The sequence below is a fragment of the Neocloeon triangulifer genome, unplaced genomic scaffold, assembly GCF_031216515.1.
Source record: "Neocloeon triangulifer isolate White Clay Creek 2 clone unplaced genomic scaffold, ASM3121651v1 ptg000003l, whole genome shotgun sequence".
Lineage (NCBI taxonomy): Eukaryota > Metazoa > Arthropoda > Insecta > Ephemeroptera > Baetidae > Neocloeon > Neocloeon triangulifer.
In genome coordinates, this window is record NW_026775546.1 from 5,731,658 (window position 1) to 5,754,678 (window position 23,021).

The 23,021-nt window shown below is 35.6% G+C and overlaps 1 protein-coding gene across 2 annotated transcripts; it reads left to right on the top strand.

The window, feature by feature from the left end:
- The first annotated feature begins 21 nt into the window (after window positions 1-21).
- LOC132193124 (beta-1,3-galactosyltransferase 5) lies at window positions 22-22,961 on the top strand. Of its 2 annotated transcripts, none has more exons than XM_059613536.1 (7): window positions 22-208; window positions 15,230-15,421; window positions 19,787-19,977; window positions 20,043-20,255; window positions 20,512-20,827; window positions 20,981-21,274; window positions 21,482-22,961. In XM_059613536.1, the coding sequence occupies exons 3-7, from the start codon at window positions 19,788-19,790 to the stop codon at window positions 21,867-21,869; spliced, it is 1,401 nt and encodes a 466-aa protein (XP_059469519.1). In that variant the 5' UTR covers window positions 22-208; window positions 15,230-15,421; window position 19,787; the 3' UTR covers window positions 21,870-22,961. The 2 variants fall into 2 exon arrangements, with proteins under 2 accessions (XP_059469519.1, XP_059469520.1); XM_059613537.1 differs by lacking the exon at window positions 22-208 and adding an exon at window positions 12,855-13,010.
- Window positions 22,962-23,021: the final 60 nt, after the last annotated feature.

Genomic DNA, 23,021 nt, shown 5'->3' on the forward strand with positions numbered 1-23,021 from the left:
CTGCCTGCCCAGCCTGCCACTACTTCTTTGCAGTCCGCGTAGTGTGCGATTGGCCGCGCGAGAGTCAACAGCGAGCGCCGCGAATCTCGAAAGAACACACGGTGAAGAGGAAGAAGAATAAGAAGGGCATCTGATCAGAGTGACCCGAACTGGTCTCCGAAATGGATTAAAACTTCTGCCAGTGCGATCGCCTCACATCTCGGCCGCGGTGAGTTTTTTTTTCTCTCCTTCTGATTTTCGGGAGATGAATTTTTTTTACTCGAGAGGTGGAGAAAATCTATAGCGCTACCCTAGCTGCTGACCTTCGGCGGTGTGTGTTTGCCTGGCTTGCTTTTCCTTACTCACCATATACACACTCGATCGCCGGCCTCCACAAGCACCGTTGTTGTCTCATTTACTTTTCACGATTCTCGTTGTGTGAGATTTCTGCCCAAGAAGTGTGCCAATTTGGCCAGTGCGACTCGCGATTTTGAGAATTATTGGCAAATTCGCAAGTTTCGCAGAGCGCGTAAATCTATGAAAGTTGACAAAAAAATAAATAATTATAATTATTTATCTTGTATTCGACGCGGAATTAAATTGATAATTTTTTTTTCTTAAAATTTATAGTTTTTTAAATTTTTTTCAGCATTAATTTAATTAATGATATTAATCAAATATTAAAATTGCAAATTCGTCTAAAATTAAACAAAGTCGTAGAACTGCGTCCGGGCAAGTGGAGCGTCGAGGCCACCTGTTGGATGAGAGATTTTGATTGGATTAAATTGAACTGAAAGACGCCGCTTGGAAGTCGTACAATCTGCTCTCGGTGCAAAGTAAATTATAATCCACTCTTCAATGACAAATGAAATACTAACTTACCATCGGAAATCGGCAAACAGAAATTTGAAATCTGTAAATTCAATATTAATATATTCGTTTATTAAATTAAATAAAATATTTGATTGTTTCTAATTAATTTTTATTTGATACATAAAAAAAATGAGCAGAAAGGGTATCGCAAATATACAGAAAACATTTAAAATATTAAAAAAAAAATTAATAATAATATTATTTTTATCATTATAAAATCATCAAGAAAGACAGTTCACGTGGAATTCATCTTTAGGGAGAAAAATCTAAAAAAAATAAGAATAAAAATAAAATGCCAAAATTTCTTAATTAAGCATTTCAATTTTTTATTTATTTAAAACATTAAATTACAGGTTTCTCAAGCCTATAATTATTTACCTGTGTGAGTTTGCATAGAATTGCAAATGTATGGCTTTCCTCCTGCGTCCATTTAGCTGGAAATTCCAATAATCCTTTGCGAATGAGTCACAAACTGGACTCGATCTTTGTATCTTTCCCTGACAAGGATTAAACGTCACGCAAATTGAGACTTTTGCAGCTTCGTTTCTGCTTATGAATTTGTAATAGTTGAGAACCGTTGTGAGGATCCTAGACGCAATATCAATAACGAGTACGGTACACCTATCTAATCAGGTTGATCAGCGGCTCTATGCCAAAAGCTAAGTGGCACTCACTTTCATTTGCCTAGCCGAACAATGGGAACAAGTGGGAGGTTCGGGATATAAATCAATTCGTCAGAAATAAATCATTGTCCTTTTTAATTGGATTATTTGTTACTTTGCATAAAGTCAATTTAAAATTTACGAACTTTTCATTCATTTTATATTTACTTTAATTTAAAGTAAAAAATAAGTCGCTAAAGAGCTTGGAGAATGCAAGAGTGACTCTCGGTTTCCTGTGCGTGCCGCTGGATAATTCGGTCTGTGAGAACACAGGAAGATGGCCATTTCCATTTAGCACTCTGCACGCCCTGCTGCACTTAAGAATATTATTTTGTCTCGGCTGAGGTGTTCAGTTTGCGCAAAATACTTCAAAAGTTTCAGAACATTCAAGAAAACTAATAAATTAAATAACACAAATTAAATTGTACAACTATTTACTACAATTTTTTTTTAAATACCAGGAAATTTTCTACTTACGCAATGGGTATTACAAAATTTTCCTTTCCCCCTTTTTTTTATTCGTGGGAAATTGAAAAACTACGCGTTCGATTTTGCGGTTCGGAGAGATCTTATCGTGCGATTTTCCTTTGCCGGCGCTACTTTTTTTTGTTTCGCGAATATTCTCGCGATGATGATCAGACACGGCGTCTTTCAAAAAGGTTACCTGTGGTGCATGTGTGTGTGTGTGCTGGGCTCAAGATTGCGTCATCCGATTGTGCACTTCAGGGTAAGGGAAAAATTGTGAATTGTATATTCCGTGCCCGGCGGCGACTAGAGCCGTAATACAAAAATAGCACTGATGTATATTCTCGCGGACCATTGTTGACTGGATGATAAGATTTTTTTTCAAAATTGAATTTAATTTTCAATTACTTTTATAATAGTCTTTTGGAAATGGAAGGAATGAAGAATGAAATTTTGTTACAATCTTTTAACTTGAAGAGTTTGATTAAAAAACCGTGGGAAATTTTTAAGTATTTTGCATTATGGGCAAATAAAAAATTGCAAAGTGTTTAGATTGTAAAAATTTAATTTATGTAAGGATTTTTTGCTGATCAGCACACGTGCAACCTTTGTCCAAGTCGGTTAAAAAATGCACACACATACCGCGCCAAGGTCACGTGGGTCCATCAATGTCGCCATCATCAGAATTAATTTGTAATTATAACCGACAGTGAAAGTTTCGTCTTCGGCAGACGCTTTGTTACTTGATCATTAGGACGGGATGCCGTCATGAGGAAGAGATAACTCGGTTCCTCTTTTGAAACTAAACAAACTTCTCCGGCTCATTGAAATAAATAAATATAAATATCAACAATTAATTTATTTAAAATAAAAGCAATTTTTTTTTTAATTTTGACAAAAATATGATATAAAAACATTTGATTGACTTTCCATTGCAGGAGGAAGACGCCTTTGTGTTTGGTTTCACTAATTGGCCTTTATCGAAAGCAAAGGAAGCGCTGTATGAGAAAATAATAATTGCTCGTTGCCAATCATTAAATTTTAATTACCGCTCATGCGAACCGCTCCCGTGGTGGTTTTGCTTTTCCTCTTCTATTATTTTCAGCAGTCATCGAATTTCACTTGTCAATTCGATCGATCAACAAATTGGAAATGCGTGAGAGAATAATTATTGCTTTAGACAAATTAATAAGAGAGCAAAAAAATAATTGCACAAAGCGAGTGCGAGAGACCACAGCAATTCAAGTCTCATTACCACTTGCAAACCGACACTTGGATGTAATTGCTCCACTACGAGTTCTGGTCAAGGTGATTGTGATTTAATTACACGCCTCTTTGTCGTTATTAATCGTGCAGTGCCGGTGAGAAAAAGAAAGACGCGAAACAGATGAATTACTCCATTTGGTTTGAAGACGAAAAATCTCCAAATTTTCACTAGGTGCATTTTGTGTTATAAAATTAAATTAAAAAAAAATTCACTAGAGCAAACCCATCCATCGACCTTAGCTGTTTATAATTTTTTTTTTATTAATTTTAATATACAAATAGATATTATTTGTTGAAGAGAAGGTCAATTCTGCAGAGATAAAGGGAGGGTCAGTGTGCGATTAGTTTGAAGATTTGCAGAATTTAAGCAGAAATAGATAAAAAACAAAGCTTCTTACAGAAATTAATTTGGAAGTCGAAAGTGAATTATTTTATATAATAATACATTGAATTTCAACCCTCGTATGAGTCCTGACTTGTTAATAACAATATAATTTACAAATCAACAATAATTGTTATTGCGCTTGAAAGAAGAAAAATTGTTTTATAACAAAAATGACAAAAATATTGCGCAATGAAACGAGGTAAGTAATAACAAAATTAAATCATGTGAATTTTTACCTTTAATTTGTTTTACTGATTGTGAAATTGATTAGTGCACATGTCATATCCTAATTGGAAACCTTGGATCTTCAAAGGAAAAACAACAAAGGGAGGTATTTTTGCTGCTTTTTGAAGTGAAGCCATAACTTGTCCTTTTTAATTCTCACTCGCGAGCAAACAATAAAGGCAAAGAACCTAAAAACCGAGAAGTCGCTAATGACTCTTTTGGTTTGAAAACAATGTTATGCACTTTGGCAAGTTCAAGGCCAGACAATTTTCGCAACTCTCGTTGTCTAATCCACAAACGAGGCCATAAAAAATGCCGATTCCCGGCAGTGCGAAATAGCAAGTCGTTAACTTTGCACACAGCATTTATGACCGTGATCATATAAATAATTGCATTAATTGCTGCAGCGATTTTCCGCTAAATTTGCCGCGAGTGCAAAATTATTGAGCACCGTTGCCGATTTTGCACTGCATATATTAATTTTTCTACAATTTCTGCCTCGCGGCCAGGCCGCACTGGAGAGGTATCAATGTTGTACACACTGCCCCAGATAGTGCAGAATAAATGGTTCACTGTGTGAAAGGCATTGTCAATGATGGTTATGCAAATCAGCCGTGGATTGAATAATAAGATTCATTTACACCCGATATGCAATCAGCTGTGCGCACCGCGTGCGTTCATTCCAAATGAATGATGATAATAATAACAACACGCGGCGGACACTTCTGTAATTATTCGACCAACTCTCTTTTGGCACGCGGCACCGAATGTAGAATTCGGAAGGAATGAGCCCTCATTTGAGACAATTTACACGTGACTCGCTTGCTAATTACGCGCGACGCCTGGTCCGATTTCCTCTCAGCTTATTTACCTCCGGTTGTCTTCATTAAATTCAAACAGATAAGGAAACCACGTCATTAAATTTCCAATAGAAGGCGTATCAAAATTCTCCGTATTAAATTTATTCCATTGAAAAATAAATTGGTCTTAAAGAAAAAATGTGTAAAAATTGAAAAAGAAAATTAAACAATTTCAGCTTTTGCTTTTTATATAAAATCAGTGTATAATCTTCTTTAAAACTTCTCTTTTCTTTATAAAAAAAACAGCATTTCAATGTAAATATTGAATTAATCTTCCCCTTTGGTCTACAAAAAATTACATATTTTATTAAAATACAATACTTTTGCTCCTCTTACTTAGTTCTTACTCTCAATAACATAAAAAATCGCTGATGCTCACATTTTGTAACTAGATTGGAAACTATCTATCCTTATCAACCCTCTCTGACTGAGTTGGAGCGTAATCGGAACTCGTTCCCTTTTGGAAATTTGATGCACTTTCCACGCTCACGCTTATCAAAGCCCGCGGCCGCCGTGGTTAATGACTGGCATATTTTGCCTGTCAAAAGCGATTTTGCCGCCGAAAAGATAGGGTTGCTAATGAGCCTCGGTGTGGGAGCGCGAATCTTCCGAGCCTCTTACAAACACCCCCGAAATATGCGACAGACATTTCCGTTCTGATAGCGTCTCTGCTTCAAGTGGTGATTTGCAGGAAGATGCAGCAAAAGATTGTAGGCAGTTGACCTTAATTTGATTTGAACATTGAACTTACATTTGGAAATTAATTGTTCCTCAATTATGCAGTATTTTCTCTCAGAAAACTATTTAAAAAACGAATTATAAGGTGGGTTAAATTTATCTTAAAATTAAATCAAAATTCGGATGTTTTTAATAATTTTTTATAACGATTTGATAAAATGAGAAATAATTGGATTTTGTATATCTAACATGACAAAATATTGATTATTTTCTTAATTTTTCAACTAATTTTTTTACTTGCATTTCTTCTGACATATTTGTTATCATGCTGTTTAAATCAAGCACTTGTACTAAAATGTCTGATAATTTTTGAAGTACTTGATAATAATCTCTAAGAATGTTAAATCAAAAATGAAATGTATAATTAAAATGGCAATTGAAATTTTTTGGTTTGTTTTTCTCACAAAAACACTAACTGTCTGTGTTTGACTATTTTCGTCATTTTTCTACTAGTTTCAGATTTTCAATATTCCGCATTTGACACGACAAATGCATCCATTTTTGAACTTTTAAAGATGAGCAAAATTGTGGTTTTCAAATGCAAAGTAATCAATGCAAAATTGAGTAACAAAATATTATTTAATTCAATTAAAAAAATATTTTCACCACAGTTATTTTGTTTTACGCAGTATAGAGGTTGACTGCACTTTTGAAGTAGCAGATTTTTTCCATTTCCTATACAATAACGGCAACCTTTTTTGAAAATGAATCCGATATAATTGTTTCTCGCACGTATATCATCAAGTCATCCATATAATACAGGTTGGGCAGATTTTTTTCTGTTGTGTCCATCGCTCGAAGGATGAAAGGATGCTCGATCTATCTATGCCTATATAACATGTTGCACAATCAACAAACAGTCTTTTTAACGGCACTTCTTCTTCTTCTTCTCTTCTCTCATTCCCGCTGTTTGGCTTGATACGTTTTCAGGGTTCTTGCGGTCGAAATCTAATTATCGCCCGCTTTTTTCCTATACAATTTTATTATAATTCGACTTGGTTTTGTGACGATTACCATGATTTAAAACGGGAAACGATTTTAAAATGCACTTATAATATTTGGAGAACATAATATTTCCTCATAATTTCGTGTCGCTGAAGTAAAGAGAGGGTTGGCCAACTTTCTAAATAATGACAATAATAGACTCGCCTTTAGGAGGTATATTTTTTTGTAAAGTGAAAACAAATTTACTTTTAATATATTTCCGAAGGTGAAATTTGCTTTGAGAGTCGTTAAAATGTTATGTCAACTGACTAGGAATATTTTATGGAAATTGGCATACTTGGCTTCTCCTCTCCTCTTTAATGCTAGAAAAATCTATTTTTAATTTAAAACCGGTATTACCACTTAGGTTTCGGAACGCCTAACCCCTCTTTCGTAACGGGACACATTATTTTTTGAATATACACATTTGATTCGTAGACTTTCCTGGAGGCGTTTTTATAATAATTGAGATAATTTGCACACACTTAACCTCCAACAGCAGCTCTGAAAAACTCATGACGTATTTAAAGGGCGTACAAACATGCATAAAATTTTTAACTTGAACTCAACGTGGGCCAATGCAAATAAAGGCAAACCTCATTGTCTTCCGCAGCATTATTGTGACGCATGAAAAGATAACGTACAGTTTATTTTTATATCTATATAATTTACACCGAATGTTGAATAATAAATAATTGTTACCTTCCGAGGTCTCTCGTGACCTTTTACTCGTTGTACCTACTTTTAATTCGTATGAAAAAAATTGTAATCAAACTTGAGCTGCAGGTCTCACGTCGCCTTTGACCTTGCGCCGGTGTCAAATGTGCGCAAACACCCGAGCCATGCACCACCTCTCACCTGAACAATAACAATAATTGCAAAAGCTGAGTGGTTGTATGTACAGTGCTGGTATTATTACTATTATTAGCCATTTTAGATAGAGAGAGAGAGACACTCCCCATTGTCTGTCTGTGCGGCTGCAGAGCGCAGATTTCGCTCGGTGCATAATTGTTTGTTGTGCTTTCAATTCAGACCAATTTAATTATTTTACTGTCACTGCCGACAGTGCTTTGCTTGGAAACGGAAGGTTTTCTAAAATTATACCTACCACGTGCGATGTTTTCATTCATGAGGGCACCCGGCGATTGCAAAAAGCAATAAAATAATAAAAAATTATAAAAAAGAACTCTTATGACAGAATAAGCGTGCAATTTATTAAAAAGCTTATCTAGAGTTTTTGCTTCTAAATTTTCATCTAGAAAGTTTTTAACTTTTAGTTTATTTTTTACTTAGGGATAATTTTTCAAGTGCACAATAACGTTCAGGAGAATTTCACAATAGAGCTGACGATTTCGGGACATTTCTAATTATAAAAAAATTAATAAAGATAAATTAAAAATTACTTTAAGAAGATTTTTAATCAGTATTACTTCCATAAAATGATCATTATTCACTCTCAAAATTTGCGGCTTAATTATGCTTTAATTTTGGATTAATTGGATAATGAAATTTATTTTCAAACCTCAGAAATTAAATTAATGATTATTTTTTGTATATTTGTCTTACAACAATAATATAATTGAAAGTGAAGAAGTTTGCGCTAAAATATGATTTTATCATGAATCAATTTCAATTGAAAAACTGGCAAGTTCCTATAATATTTAAAAATTAATAATTTTTTTTTTATACATTTGAATCGCCTGCCATGTTGGCAGTCATTGATTTTATGAATCATACAACTCATGCCATGCGCTTCAAAAGCTATTAAAATGTTTAATGGCATATAAAGAAGAACATTAAATTTCTATGAAACCATCGCAATCATTTTAAATTCTACGTATGATTGCAAGAACTTGACCACCTTTAAATTAAACAAGAAATATAAATAGATTTTTTTAAATGCAAAAAAGGTAATTAACTGCTCTCAATTAACTGATTGCCAATTGGTGCGAATCGAAATGGAAAGTAATGGTGCGGATTTGCAGATTGAAAAGCTGTCGGTCGCTGAGGGCGTGACCCATTGCACGCCGCCGATTAACACGTCGGACGAAGTGCATCGTGTAAAATAAAAAGCAGGCTCTTTTATTCCACACTGAATGTACCAACACCCACGCGGTTTGCTCTCAGCCGGCCGTAAAAGCGCCTGATAGAGTTGCAGTCGATGCAGAGTCTTGGTGTGCACGAGGGCGCTGATTGTGTCGGATATCCGGCCGGCGTTTGTCTAGCTGTGTGAAAGTTCATTTGGTTCATTTTGTGGATAATAATATTCATGGATGCTGAATTGACTTTGCTGGGAATGAGTTTGAACTGCGATCAAAAGCCAAATTAGACTAACATATCAAATCTGATTCATTCAACCGCGTGACGTAAGTGAAAAATTTATTTAAAAAAAAAGAAAGGAAAAATCCTTGGTGTATTAAGGATGTAATTTTTTTTCTTAAATGATGGATCTATACTTTTCTGATAAAAATCTTTAATTATTTACATTCTTTGGCCAAAATTTTACGACTTCCTGCTTTTGCAGAAATTTTGCCTGCTCTAATTATTAACTCATCTATATTTTCTTATAGAAACAGGAAGGAGAAATGTCGTTTCATAAATTATTTATTTAATCAGAGCTTTCGGTCTTTCGAACGCCCTTCGCCTCAAAACGCTGCGTGGCCTACGCACCTGCCGTGTTGTTTGTTTCAATCCGGTTGATTTTTAATTTAATGTATCACGAACGCGCTTTTCCACAAAGGCCGCGCAGCAAGACGGCGAACAAGTGTTTCTCATTCAGCGGTATATAAATGTCCCCGTGGACACTTGGCCTTCGTAAACACACATTTTAATTTGTCAGATAGCAAAACACATGCGCGGCATTGGTGAATCATTAACGGTTCAATTTCACTCGGAATAATTTGAAGACCAATTAAAACAACATCAATTGACGTCTGTCGCAAATCTTCTTCCGAGAAAAACCAACCAATTATATGTGAATATTATCATAATTTCTTGGTCGGAGAAAATGTGTGTCAACTGACCAGAGTAGAAAAGAAGTGACCTGCTAAATTTCGACTTTACGACCTTGACTGTGGCGGATGCACCTTTGCGGAGAATTCCATCCACACACGCAAACCAGTCCCGTGACATCTATCTGTGTATAAACCTTAAGGGCCACTCATTGTGCGTTTTTTTAGAGGCGATGAAAAAATTCCTCATCGGCAGTGAAAGTTTACGGGCGGCGGCGGCACACAAACTAAAAAGTAAAATTCGTCCTCACGCACTTTGCTTGTGTTATTGAATGCGAAATTGAAGTTTTTATCTCCACGCGAACTGCGAAAAACACGCCTCTGAAATCCGCTTCCAACTGCCGAATCAGGCTGCATGACAGAATTATAATTGGCAACTTTCATTGTGAGCCAAAAGTATCTTTAATTAAATCTCATTTTAATTTATTGTCCTGCTATTTCGATATGTAACAATAAAATTTGATTCTCAATTTTAGAAATTGAATTATTTTTTAATACAGAAATATATTGAAAAAAAAACACAATCTAAATATTGATTAAATTAAAATGGAGGAAATAATTTAATATAAACGTGCTATTTTGGTATTGAAAAAGTTAATTTTTCCCAAAGTAATTAAATTTTGATTTTCAAATTTGTGATTTTATACACAAAAAGTTTATATTAATCTTCTTGACTTATTCTGGAAAGATTTTTTAGTAATTTATTTGTTTTCTTCTCTCCAATTTTTGTAGTTTTTCTTATATTTTTTTAATGTTCGTACGATGCATCTTGATTTAGGCAGAGATTGCCTTTTGGTACATACAATAACCAAATAAATTTGCGAGCATAAAAATTACAAATTTGTTATAAATATAAATATATAATCTGCTTTTTAATATTTTTTTCACTTTTAAAGTTATCATTTTATCCCCTATCTCATGTTTTAATAGCCCCAGCGTATTTAAACCTATGCCCGTAGCTATTAAATTTGCATACACACACACACGGACGCAGTTTTCTACTTTTCGAATCCTACAGAGCTCGATGCGTTTGGGTGTCGACTCTCGAGTGTTGATACAAGTGTTGTACGTAATGCGGCTGCTTTCTCTACATCTTTTGCAACAGCTTGGTCGAGTGTTCTGATTGGCGAGCTAGGCCCTCGGCCGTAATAATTCAGTTTTTGCCGTTCTTATCTGCGGTGTGCGCGAATCGAATCCGCCGCCGTATAAACGTATTTTAAACTGTTTGCCATTGTGTCTGCTTAGAGTCGTGACTGGACCGCTTGTCGGAGCCCATTCGAATAAATTCATGCGCGAAAACCGGGTTAACGTGCATATTTTTCCGACTGCATCATTTTATTATAACAGAGTCACACTGCTCCGAGTAAAAGTGAAAACTTTTAGCTGCGTTCAGAAAAGTAATTGTCGGCCTTCATTGAAATCATTACAATATCGGTCTGATTAGTCACAATGAAATGAAAAATGGATGAGATGAGGTAAAATGGACAATTTATAATGTAGATGATATCACGGTTTTCATCAATCACTTTTACTTTTCAACTCATCAAAGTGTATTTAAGAAGGTTCTTTTAGAATTTCGATTGCGAAAAGGAAAGGATTTGGAATGAAACTTTTAAAATACAAGGCAATAAATTTCATGAGTTCTTCTCATATAGCAGAGGTGCTTTTTAAATCAAATATTTTTGGAAAAAATTTATTTTGAGCTATTCTTGAAAATATTGTGCAACTATTAATATTTCTAGTGATAAATCTTAATGTACATTATGCATTAGAAGCTGGTCTGATTTTAACGGTGAAATGCTAATTATTTGAATCTGAAACGGAATTTTCAAAGGAAATTGACCTTTCTCAGAATCAGATATTTTAAGTTAAATAAGCTTAATTAATTTTCAAGCATTAAATTATGGGACAATTTGGAGTCAATTAAAATTCCGATTAAATTACTTAGTTTTTTTCTGAATTTGATTTTTCAAGGTGAAAAGAAAATTTCTATCGCGGTTTTTATCAATCACATTTTTACTTTTCATTAATTTTTTAGCATTAATGAAGTGGAGTCAATTCAAAAGTGAGTGTAAAAAGTATTTTTAATTTTCTGAATTAGTTTCAAATGCCATTTTATCCTAACACGTTCAATGTATTTTTGTCATTAAAAATCGTCTCTTCTTTATTGTCAATTTCAAGAGCAACCAAACTGCGACTTTGTTTCCGTCGTCACCACAAGGTCGTCTGTTCGGTGCACCACCTGCAATTTCGAAAATTGACAAAAACAATTCTCTCCATGGGCGGAATTAGAAAATTGCATAATCGCTCGGCTGTCGCTGATGGCTGCGTGCAAATTCAATAAGCGTGAACGCGTGCAAGGCAAAAACAATGCAATAATCGTCGGTTTGCGGTGCAAAGTCAAGGCTACAATATAATGTCAGAAAATTTTACGCGACGAACAATCGCCTTCGTGCTGTCTATAATTGCTCCTGCATAATTTACTATGCATCCAAATGAGCCCGACAATCAGGACATGCATCAGGAAAAGCGGTATTATATCGTGTGCCCTGAGTGAGCGCGTGCCGCATTTTTTCCGACGCACTGCTCGCTCTTCCGGTTATGCCGACAATTCAATCTAGATTGCAGAAAATGAAAATCTCGCTAAAAAAACATAAAAAATCCCTTTGATTCTATAAAAACTGGTGAAGTTCTTATTATTATGCCAAATTTAAATTAATATAAATTTTTCCTCTTTTTAATGCGAGAATATCTCTAAAAATATTTTTAATTCCATTATTCTTGTCCGTCGTGTAAGTTTTGAAAGAAATTGAAATTAAATTGGCAGAGAATTATTGGCCTTATTAAAACTCCAACTAAAAAACTAAATTTAAATTAACTATTAATAAGAATTATAAATCTTGAATATTACATAATTATAAGATTTTGTTGTTTAAAATTGTTATTTTACTGAATTTATATTGAATTCATATAGAGAGCAGCATATTATATTGTTTTTGCTAATGAAACAATGATAATAAAAACCCATCAACGTAAAGCTAACTTCAAATTAAATGATAATGATACTTTTAATCAGCTAGTTATAATTTCATAATGAATATGGTAGAATACGTCACAAAATCTTTTCCATCAATCGAAATTTTTCTAATCTTATCAATTAGGAATCTCTCTGTGCGTCAACCTTACCCAACCAACTGCGTTGCGGAGAGGAAGTCACAAAATTTCCGACCAAGTTTCAAAAGCACAATATCATTGCGTCACTCGCACGGCCACCCATCCTGAAAGCGAGGTGAAATAGTGGGTCGCACCGGCGTGCGGGGAGCATCTCCTCCCTTTCAAATTGGCCTTTTGTTTGTACATTTTGTAACGTCACCGGTGCACGCGAACTCACACGCGAGAGTTTACCAGTTTTTGTGTAGCCTTTTGGTGTGCTGCAGGTGCACCCCGGACTAATTTATTAAATTGGCCCGTTGATGGCTGACAAAATTAACAAGACGTCAAATGACTCAACTCATTCTGTTACAATTAGGAGGGAACGTCAAATTGCTTCCATATCCACAAGGTATGGTTCATTTAGTTTTATTGTCGTGTTAAAAATTGTAAGTATATTATTATGCAAGATATTTTAATTATGTTTAAGAGGGTGAAATTTTTTATAATTATTTACTAATTATTGATACCGAAATATCCAAAAATTGGTTAGAGAAGAATTATTATTCTGAAATTAAAGAAAATTGATAGTTGAATTCTACTTCGTCTAATTTAATTTTAAATTAGATTATTTCTTTCTTTTTATAGATTTTCCTTTGGTAATGGATTTTATTAATAATTATCATATTCAGTGTGATTATTATGCAGAAATTATTATAAAAATATGCTTAATTTAGCATATTTATCATAATTAACTAGGTAAATTTAACTTAAATAATAGAGTAAATAAATTTAACATTCATGAAAATTGATCATAATTGAAAAAAAATTAACTTATTGTAAGGATTTTACTTGAAAAATCCACTTCTCTGTTCCGTGGTTTATTGCAATTATTGTTTACGTGGGAATTTTTGGGGAAAGTTAGTTACCTGCTTCATTCAAATTTGCTCAGAAATTTATTAAACCGTTAAATTAAATGTTTTAATATCAATTTCTTGTTAATTATGATAATTCTTTTTTATTATTGCTGTTTTGAATTTTTCCACATTGTTACAAAAAATGCATTGTTTAACAGAATTGTTGAAAGCAATTAACTTAACGAATGAATTGGAGGAAAAACCGGCACCACTACTTGTTAACATTTTAATTGCCTTAATTTTTTAAACGAAACAAACAAAATTCTGAAAATTATTTTTTTTTACAGAAAATGATGATTGGTTGTATCTGAAAATTTGGAAGCTCATTTTAACTTTTCCTCCTGTGTCCAGAATTTTTTGCCCTGGTCCATTATACAGTTCATGCACTTACATTATACACACTCGATTTTTTCTCATCCTCGACCGACGGACTACAGGGAAAAGGTGGGGTGTGCTGCTGGAGTGTGTACCTGGGTATTACATACCTGAAGGCAGCCAGCAAACGAACGACCTTGGAAAGGTCCCTGCCGCCACTCTCGCGGCGACTGCACCGCAAATAACGACGAGTAAATAAAAATAAGCAGACGCATTACTCACTCGGCTCTGCATTCGTCCGGCTCTTATCTCGGCGCGGTGAATTACGGCTGCTGCAGCATTTTATTTATTCGATTTTTATTCAAGCGCATTATGCGTCCAACCGCCTGCCTGTTCAGGAATTGTAAACCCGCGCGTCCGCCAAAGAAAGAAAGAAATAAGGAGCATTGCCTCCGACGCCGAGGCATTACTCTTTCGCGCAATTACACATTCGTCGTCGTACGCCGCCGAGAGATATGTTTAATTTCTTTCTCATATATACATTTTACTGCTCTGATCTATTGCAGTTAAATACTTGGCTTGTTTATCTTAACTGTTCATTTCATTTCTGATCGGAACTCTCTCACGCAGCGGCACTCGGCGTTTCGACATAATTCCGCTTCACTTAATTGCATCTCCGTATTGATGAACTTTTGCGTCCTCATAATTATTGGAATTATCGTGAACAACATATTTGTATAACACTTATCATAATTCTGCTTCAAAGAAAATTATTATTAACAGTGAAAATAATTAAGATTTATTTTATGTTAGTACATACACTGTATTCATATTTAATATAAATCTCGATACATGTTAAGTTTAGTTAGTGAAGATAAAGATTGTGGTCAACTTTTTGATTTTCAATCAACCGTTTCTTGCCAATTTTTGTGTGATTTAACTGGCAAGGAAGAAGGGAAGGATTATTAATATTGCATAAATGAATTAAAATTTTAAATTTATCCCTAGCGAAACCTCAATTTGCAGAGAAAAACGTCTTTTTATTAATCTTATTACGAATTTAAATAATCTTTAATGCTTCAAATGAACAGTTTTTTATTTACATAATTTCCGCTTTGCATATAAACCTTTTTCGTTGATCTTAAAAGAAGAGAAAACGAGAATCCTAGCTCTAGGATTCTCGTTTATCATATGTCCCAAGAAGAGTTTGAGGAAAAATTATTGCAAAATGGTTTCCAGGAATAAAAAGTAAATTAATTCTATAATATTAGTTTTTATTATTTAGTTTTTCCGTGTGCGACAACATGCAATTTGCTGGAATGTATCTGAGTGTGATATTGTTGATTTAATTTGTTCTTCTGTCTCGCTCACTGAAAAACTCCTTTTTGTCGTGTTGCAGGACTAGATGCGCGTTTGGCGGACTGCGAAGTGGCCAGGCAGCCACTTACTCATACAAGAGTAATATGAACTCGAACACAATGAGAGGACCAGAGGCGAGCGAGAGGTGAATTACCTCTTCTCCGCGAACATATCCATCTCACTGCACATCCGCCAACTGTCTCACGCCAACACGCCAAAACAACTCGCACAGGTATACTAATTACATTTTTTAATTATAATTATTGTATTTTATAAAATCTCCATTTCGATCAACAAAAGGGAAGTGTTTTCTTAGAGAGTGAAGAAATGTCTCGGGAAAAGTGTTTCTTCGGCGTGACATTTGATGCGCTCGTTATTCTCCACTTGTCTGCGAAGAGAAATTCGATGAAATTGGATCTAAACGAGCATTTTGCGAGACACGCGGCGTGCCTTAAAAATTTCTATGCTTGTTAGATTTGCCGTCAAAAACTTTCTGTAAATTTAGCGAATGGGTGAAAAATCTCGTAAATAACACGCCATCATTAGAAGGAACGTTAAGTTTATTAGAAAAGGCTCTAATTTGTCAATTCGTGGAAAGTAATTTAATAATCAAAGGATATATTTTTCCAACTTTTAATTTGGTTTTTACAAAATAAAAATATTCAATTAATTATGATTTCAATTCTTAATTTAAACTACTTTTTACCTTGAAACATTGCCGTTTTTTCTAGTTTTCTCCTCATGCTTTTTATCTGATTTACATTTATTGCTTCTCATTATTTTGATTAAAATGCTCAATATCACAAAAGCTGTGCTGTCTCATTTGGCATGACATCCAATACAACTTGATTCAGGACAAAGCAGTACGACTTGACCTTGCAAAATGGAGATCAAACAAGGTCACCGTATGTCGATTAATGGCAGCAAAATATTTAGTCCTGATTAAATGTGTCCCATCCGTCCGTTGTCCGAGCAAGGACGCCGCAGCGAATTCATTCAGCACTACTTAACAATTTAATAATATGCGACCGTCACGTATGGACCAGCCGCGGTTGTGCAGTAGCCACCGACAAATAATAATGAGCCATGCGAAATAATTCACTGCCTACATACATGCGTAATTCGCTAGAGCTGACCCGCTTATCATCATAATAAGTGAAAAATGCAAATACGCCCTACACAATTCTGCGTGAGGAAGATCCTGGTCGACTTATCAACAAATGTCAAAAGTGACACCATTATGAAAATTTCGCAAGCAAACACGTGCTGTTGTCTCTGTTCTTTTTAATTAATTTCAAATAACAAATATAGAAATCTATCATTTATAAAGTTCTCAATTAATTTGCAGAAATATCCTTTCAAAATTACAATTGGAAAATTTAGATGAAAATTTATCTCTCTAACAATATAAGAAAAAATTACAACTTAAAACTTAAAAGTTGTGAAGGCTTTTAAGTTTTAAAAGTAATTCTTCTTCTAAAAATTTTATAAATTAGCAATATTTGTTTAAGATTTTGCAATATAAAATCTAATTTTCTTACTAATGTTTTATATTGAGAGCAACGAGAGGCGCACTTCTTTTTGTCGCATCTAATCTGGAAGCGCATTAATCACGCCCATTGAAACTGTCCAGCCCTCGCCTAACCAGCGGCTCTCCGTCCGCGATCAGGCTTTTGGTGCGCATTGGTGCGTTCATTTTTCGAGCGCATCCGAGGCTCATGCCCTTGCATTTCATTCAGCCGAGCAGGCAATAAATCTGGATTTCGAGTCGGGCCTCTCTTTCGGGTTGCATATTATCTCACTTAATCTGAGACTCTAGATAATTCCACCCTAAGAAAATTCCAATCGTGATATTATTTTTGGTGCTTATCTTGACCAGAACACGTTTTTTTGTAAAGGTGATGCGAAGAGGTAATTTTCCACTTAGAGGAGTCGTTAAAAGTTTATGCAATTTCGCCAGCAGACAACAAAAACAAGCGTCGACCCGATGGCGCCGCGATGCTCGTCGTCCCGGTTGGGAAAAATGCCGAGTGCGGCTTTGAAATTGCCCGCAAGAAGTGAGATATAATAAAAATGTGAACTCGCGCGTCTACAAAGAAAAGCATAGTGGCGCCTGCAAAGTGGCCGGCCATCCATCCGTCAGGTGTGGAAATGAGACTATTGTACCTGAGCGCGGGCATTATCAAGGTACACCGAGAGGAGCAGTTCCTTGAACTCTCAGGGCCTCCTGCGCCGCCGTCTTCGCCGCGTGCAATATACGCTCGACCGTGCAGCTGCCGGGCGCACTTTTTGTCTGGCGAGAGCATTTTTCGGGAAATTGCCCGTCTCGGCACCTTTTGTCCGGCCACAAAGGCAGCTTGAAATGAGAAATTATTCGACTGACAGTGAAGTCTCTTGAACTGAAATATTGCAATTGCAAAAAAGGAGAAGTGCAAAAAATGATAAGAGAAGTTTTTACTTTTTGTCAGAAAATTTTCAGAAGGATCTCAAAAGTTTGATAATATTCTTCTCTAGTTTTTTCCTGTCTGCAAATTTTTTTCAGTTTTCCTCAAAATATAAGATATTCCCAGAAAATCCAAAGAACGTTTAAAGCTGTAAAATCTTAAACCAAGAAAACTTATTTTTGCTCTGTGAGTTTCTAAAATTATCTTAACAAAGTTTATTACAGCTCATTAAGGGCATGCATTTGCGGCCGGCAACATCTCTCATCACAATTCAGGTTAGAAATAGTTTTTGCCCTGCCACGAGTTTCGAGCTCTTTATTGGGCAACACAACACTCGCGGCGCATCCAGCGCAGGTCTCAGGAAGTGCCGAGGCTAATGCGTGTTTTTTAACAACCAAACTGACTGGTTTCGTTTAGATAAATCGTTTAACTTACAGAGCAGTTCTTTTATTTTCCTTAAATCTTGTTTTTTATTCCTGATTTTGAACGAGTCTAACGGCGCACGTTGTTAATTACACTTGTTTGTTAGCGCAATAAATTTTCAGGGATTACAAATTAACACTGGAAGTGGAATTGAGAAAAGCTGCACTACTTCTCGGTTCTTTCTTTCCGCCTTGTTAATTCGATGAAAATTTAATCCTTTGACGATAAAATATCTTGTCATGAGAATAAATTCCATCAGCGGCATAGGAATGCAATGAGTTGTTGAAAATTATTGTCTTTCTAATGAGCTGATGAGTGTGGGCAAAGCATTTTTCTAGAATACTAAATTTGCTTATTAAGCTTAAAATTAAATGACATAAGGTGGATCTTTAAGAAGAAATTTAACAATAAATTACATTTAAATCTCAACTGAAATCTGCTAGTTTAGTTCTTAAAGATACTCATTGTTTATTGTTTAATTTTCCATCATAAATCAACTTTAAGAAAATTCCTAAAGTTTGGCTTAACTAAAATTAAGAAAAATCAATTGGGATTAATCAAAACATAAAATGTTTTTAGACAGATTTAAGACGCAAAAAATTTAATTTTAGCACACAGGATATGCTTTGCTTCTTTGTCCCTGCGGCGATCTTCTCTTATGTTAACAAATCACGTGGAGAGCTGCTGGACAACATTCAGTTGCATAAATTTGTCCAAGTCTTGCTGCCAATGTGGAGCAGCAGATGAGGCGTGTGTTTCTCGAAAGAACGTTCGAGTGGTGGACAAAATATTTGGACCGCTAACGGGACTGACCAGCCGGCCAATTTGGATTATTGAGACCTGCTTACTCCGCCTGCATCTCTATAGCAAACTCTTCTTGCGCAACATCCGCTCTTCGTTGCACCTGCGGACAAAAAAAAAACACGGCAGCCAGTAAAAATAATTTTACACTTTTTGACGGAAGAAATTCCTCCGTGCTGGCGCGGTCATTGAATCGTGGCTATAAATTAAAATCGGTCTGTCCATAGAGCCGAAAAAGCCGCGCTCTGGTGAAAGTGAGATAATTTTTTTGATCTTGACTGAAGAGTGAATGCACTCAAGTCTAATTATTCAACCAAAGAGTGGGACCGCATTTTCTCCCTTTGCACAGCATCCTCTTAATTTGTTCCACTTATTAAAGCCACTAATTGTTAATTGCAACGCAACATCTGGCATATAAATAAATTCTGAGGCAACGTCCTCATTTAATATTTTATTCAATTTGCGGTTTACTTAGACAATCATGCTTTCGGAAAGTTCTATATACGCGCACCTGTTATTTGGTGCTGCAGCAGTTTGATTTGTAAATAAATTGATTTCGTGATAGTATATCAAATCAATAGATTGTGATAACTAGCAGTTGTTTACTATTATCACAATATCTATTAGGCTGAGAAGCAATTCTGTTGACACATACATGCTGACGGGCGATACGGAGGTTGCAACAACTATGACGATAAAGATTTTAGGTTTTGAGGTGGTGAAATGTTGAATATTTTTAATTTAAGATAACAATTTCTTTAATGTTATACTGTGATAACATGTGTGAGTGAAGTTTTAATTAGAAAGCAAAATACAGTTTTCAATTGTTCACTCATTTGGTTAGCGTTTTATTAGTAATATTATTGAAATGCTGATAAAAATCACTTGATATAAATAATTTAATTAATTGATTTTATTTCGATTTTTAGCATGCTGTGTCGCGTGCGAATGTTCTACTCGCTGATGCTTGGGCTGACCGGCTTCTCGCTGATGCTGTGCTCCTTTTTCTACGCGTCTCCTGCCTCAGTAAATTTTGAGGTGATAGGACCCAACCAAACGCTTCCAGAGGTGCTACCCAGCTCCCTTCAACAAATACAGAGCCAACCGTCCGCAGAAACAGGTAATAATTAATTAGTTTATTAATTTTGTTGAAAATTAATTTCCATTTTTTTTTCTAATCCGCAGAGGCCATCAGCCAGAGTGCAAGGAAGGAGGAACCGTCCGAGCTGGTCCCGGACGCCAAGCTCAATCAGCTAGAGTCCATCTCCATTCCTGAATCGGCCATTCCTGAATCTCCAGATGAGGCAAAGACTGCGCCAATACAGCAGCCACAGGAAGAGGTAGCGCCACCTGTGGTAATTGTGGCCGCCACTAATATCACCAGTAAAGCCACAACAGGTAAAAAACCGTTAACAAATAAATACATTTTCAAAATATAAGGACAAAAAAGCGGAACCACTCAATAAAAATATTTAACAGGATTTAAAATGTGGGTCATTTTTTCACAATTTTTGGATTACAAATTAAGGTTGTATGTAAATTAAAAAAAAAAATTTAATTTTACTTTAAATTCTAGCAATTGGTCATTGTAATGTCAATTACTTACATATTAATATACATACATATTAGCATCTTATTTATAAAAAAATTACAGAGGAGCTTGAAGCCAAAAGTGAACCTGTGGCAGTCGCAGGAGCAGCTTCGCCAGAGTCGGCGCCATCAGCAGCCACTGTGGCAGCCATCAAACCTGCCAAGGAATCTGTCATCCAGAAAATTGCTCCCCTAGCAGCTGTCGCAGCTCCCTCAGGACTGTCTGGAGTGCCCAGCAGTGTGGTGGCCACAAAGGACTTGTATGAATCAGGTCATGACATTCCCAATGCAGAGTTGTGCCCAGAGTTCGGCGCTGGCCTTAAACTGCTCATCCTCATCACGTCTGCGCCCACACATGCCGACGCCCGCAAAGCCATCAGGTAAGAAACATTAAATAAATTTTTCATTCATATCCAAAAGAAAAAAAAACCAATTAGAATGAATAATTTCGTATATTTATGTAGACAAAAATCTGGATCAACATTTTTTTTTTACTTGATCTTTTTTATGTATTAAAAACCTCATTGTTTCAGGCTGACCTGGGGAACTTATGGTCATCGAAAGGACATGGCGGTCGGGTTCCTAGTGGGCGGCGTGTCAGACGAAAAGGTGCGCAGCGCCCTGTACTCCGAGTCGGAGCTCTACGGCGACATCATCCAGTCGCACTTCTTTGACTCTTACGACAACCTGACCCTGAAGACAGTCTCGGCCCTTGAGTGGATCGACACCTACTGCTACCAGGCCAGGTTCATCCTCAAGACTGACGACGACATGTTCATCAACGTGCCAAGACTGCTTCAGTTTGTGGACAAGCACGCCAATGATAAGTATGTTGAGTTATTTGGTCTTTTAGTAAAATCTATTTACTAGGGAGAAAAAAACTCGTAATAAAAAAAGAGTGAAAAAGAGTTTGTAAAAATAAAATTAGTTCTGAGGCTGATTATGAAAATTTAAGTAAAATTTGTAAATATCTTATACCTAAATTATTAGTTTTTTAGTTATTGAAGTAAAAATAAAAATTATTTTACTTATAGGCGCAGCATTTATGGCCGCTTGGCCAAAAAATGGAAGCCGATCAGGAACAAAAAGAGCAAGTATTACGTGTCCAAGGAGCAGTACAAGCAGGTGCTCTTCCCAGACTTCACCACTGGTCCTGCCTACCTGATGACCAGCGACGTGGTGCACGACCTGTACATGGGTGCGCTGAACCTGACCTACCTGAAGCTGGAGGACGTGTACACAACAGGCATTGTGGCGCAGCAGCTCAAAATCAAGCGGCTGCATGCGTCCGAGTTCCTCAACAAAAGGATTACCTGGCACGCCTGTCACGTGATCAAGGGCATCAGTTTCCACATGGTCAAGTTCCATGAGCAGTTTGACCTTTGGAAGAAGCTGCAGGACGGCAAGACCAAGTGCAAGTGATGAGCCCCTCATGTGATATTACACTTCCACTCTTTCACGTAGTCCCTTCGATCAACGCTCATGTATTTCTCGCCGACAGAGTTAGGCTGGTGTTTTTTTTCTGATGACATACAAAGTAATGATTTTTTTTGTTTAAACTCGCTCTGAAAATTCTCATTAAAAATTAGGTGAGCATGAATGGTACTTGACGTGCACTAGGTGTAGAATTTTTAGAGGCAGCTCCGATTTTAATATATAATATGAGGCCTCTGTTTTAACAAGTTTTGCAATAGACGGACCAATCTCTTTTTAAATTTTATTTTTCCAGGAAAGGGGAACAATTGTATAATTTTTTAACTCTCACTGGGACAGTCAATGTGGCCTTGCAGAATCCTTAAAGATGCAAAGACTTGATATTCAATGACAAATATGAACACCAAGGGTTTGTTTGAGGGTTACATTTGTGATGCCACATTAGAAACATTTTAACTTGTCACATTTTAACAAACTTCGACATCACAAAATAGGGTACTTGCTATCCTGTATTTAACTTATTCTCATTAAATAATTCAAATGACTATATTATTGAGGTACTTTTTACATCTCCACTCAATTTTGAGTTGAAACATGCAAGTAGCAGAGCAGCTGGTGCTGTCGTCCCATTTTCCATTGTGAAAATTGCGTTTTTATTTTTAAATATATTAATATGTAAAATTGATCACTTATTTGAAAGGTGTCTGGATGCTAAAGAAAAAATGATTTTACTTTGAGAGGTATAATAAAAATAATGCTACGCAACTACTTTCTTTCGAAACTTTAATATTTTTATACACATATGCGAAGTGAACAATAAAATCTGTATTGTGATTACTTGTTAAACGCGTACATTATATACATTTAGTACATGCTGTGGTATATGTGAAACGTATTGTGGCGTATAAGGATATGTAATTTATTTTTGTACTTTTGCTCACAACTTTTGTACTGTTTCAATGAAAAAGTGGCATATTAAAATGTAATTTTATGGTTATAATTTTTACTATGTAAGGAACAATAATAATGTGCTCTCTCTATCACGCGCAATAAAGACAGAGGTTTTTTTGAAGAAGTGAATATTAAGAAATTTCTTTTCTTTCTAAAAAAACCCTTGATAAATAATCAGATAATTAATGA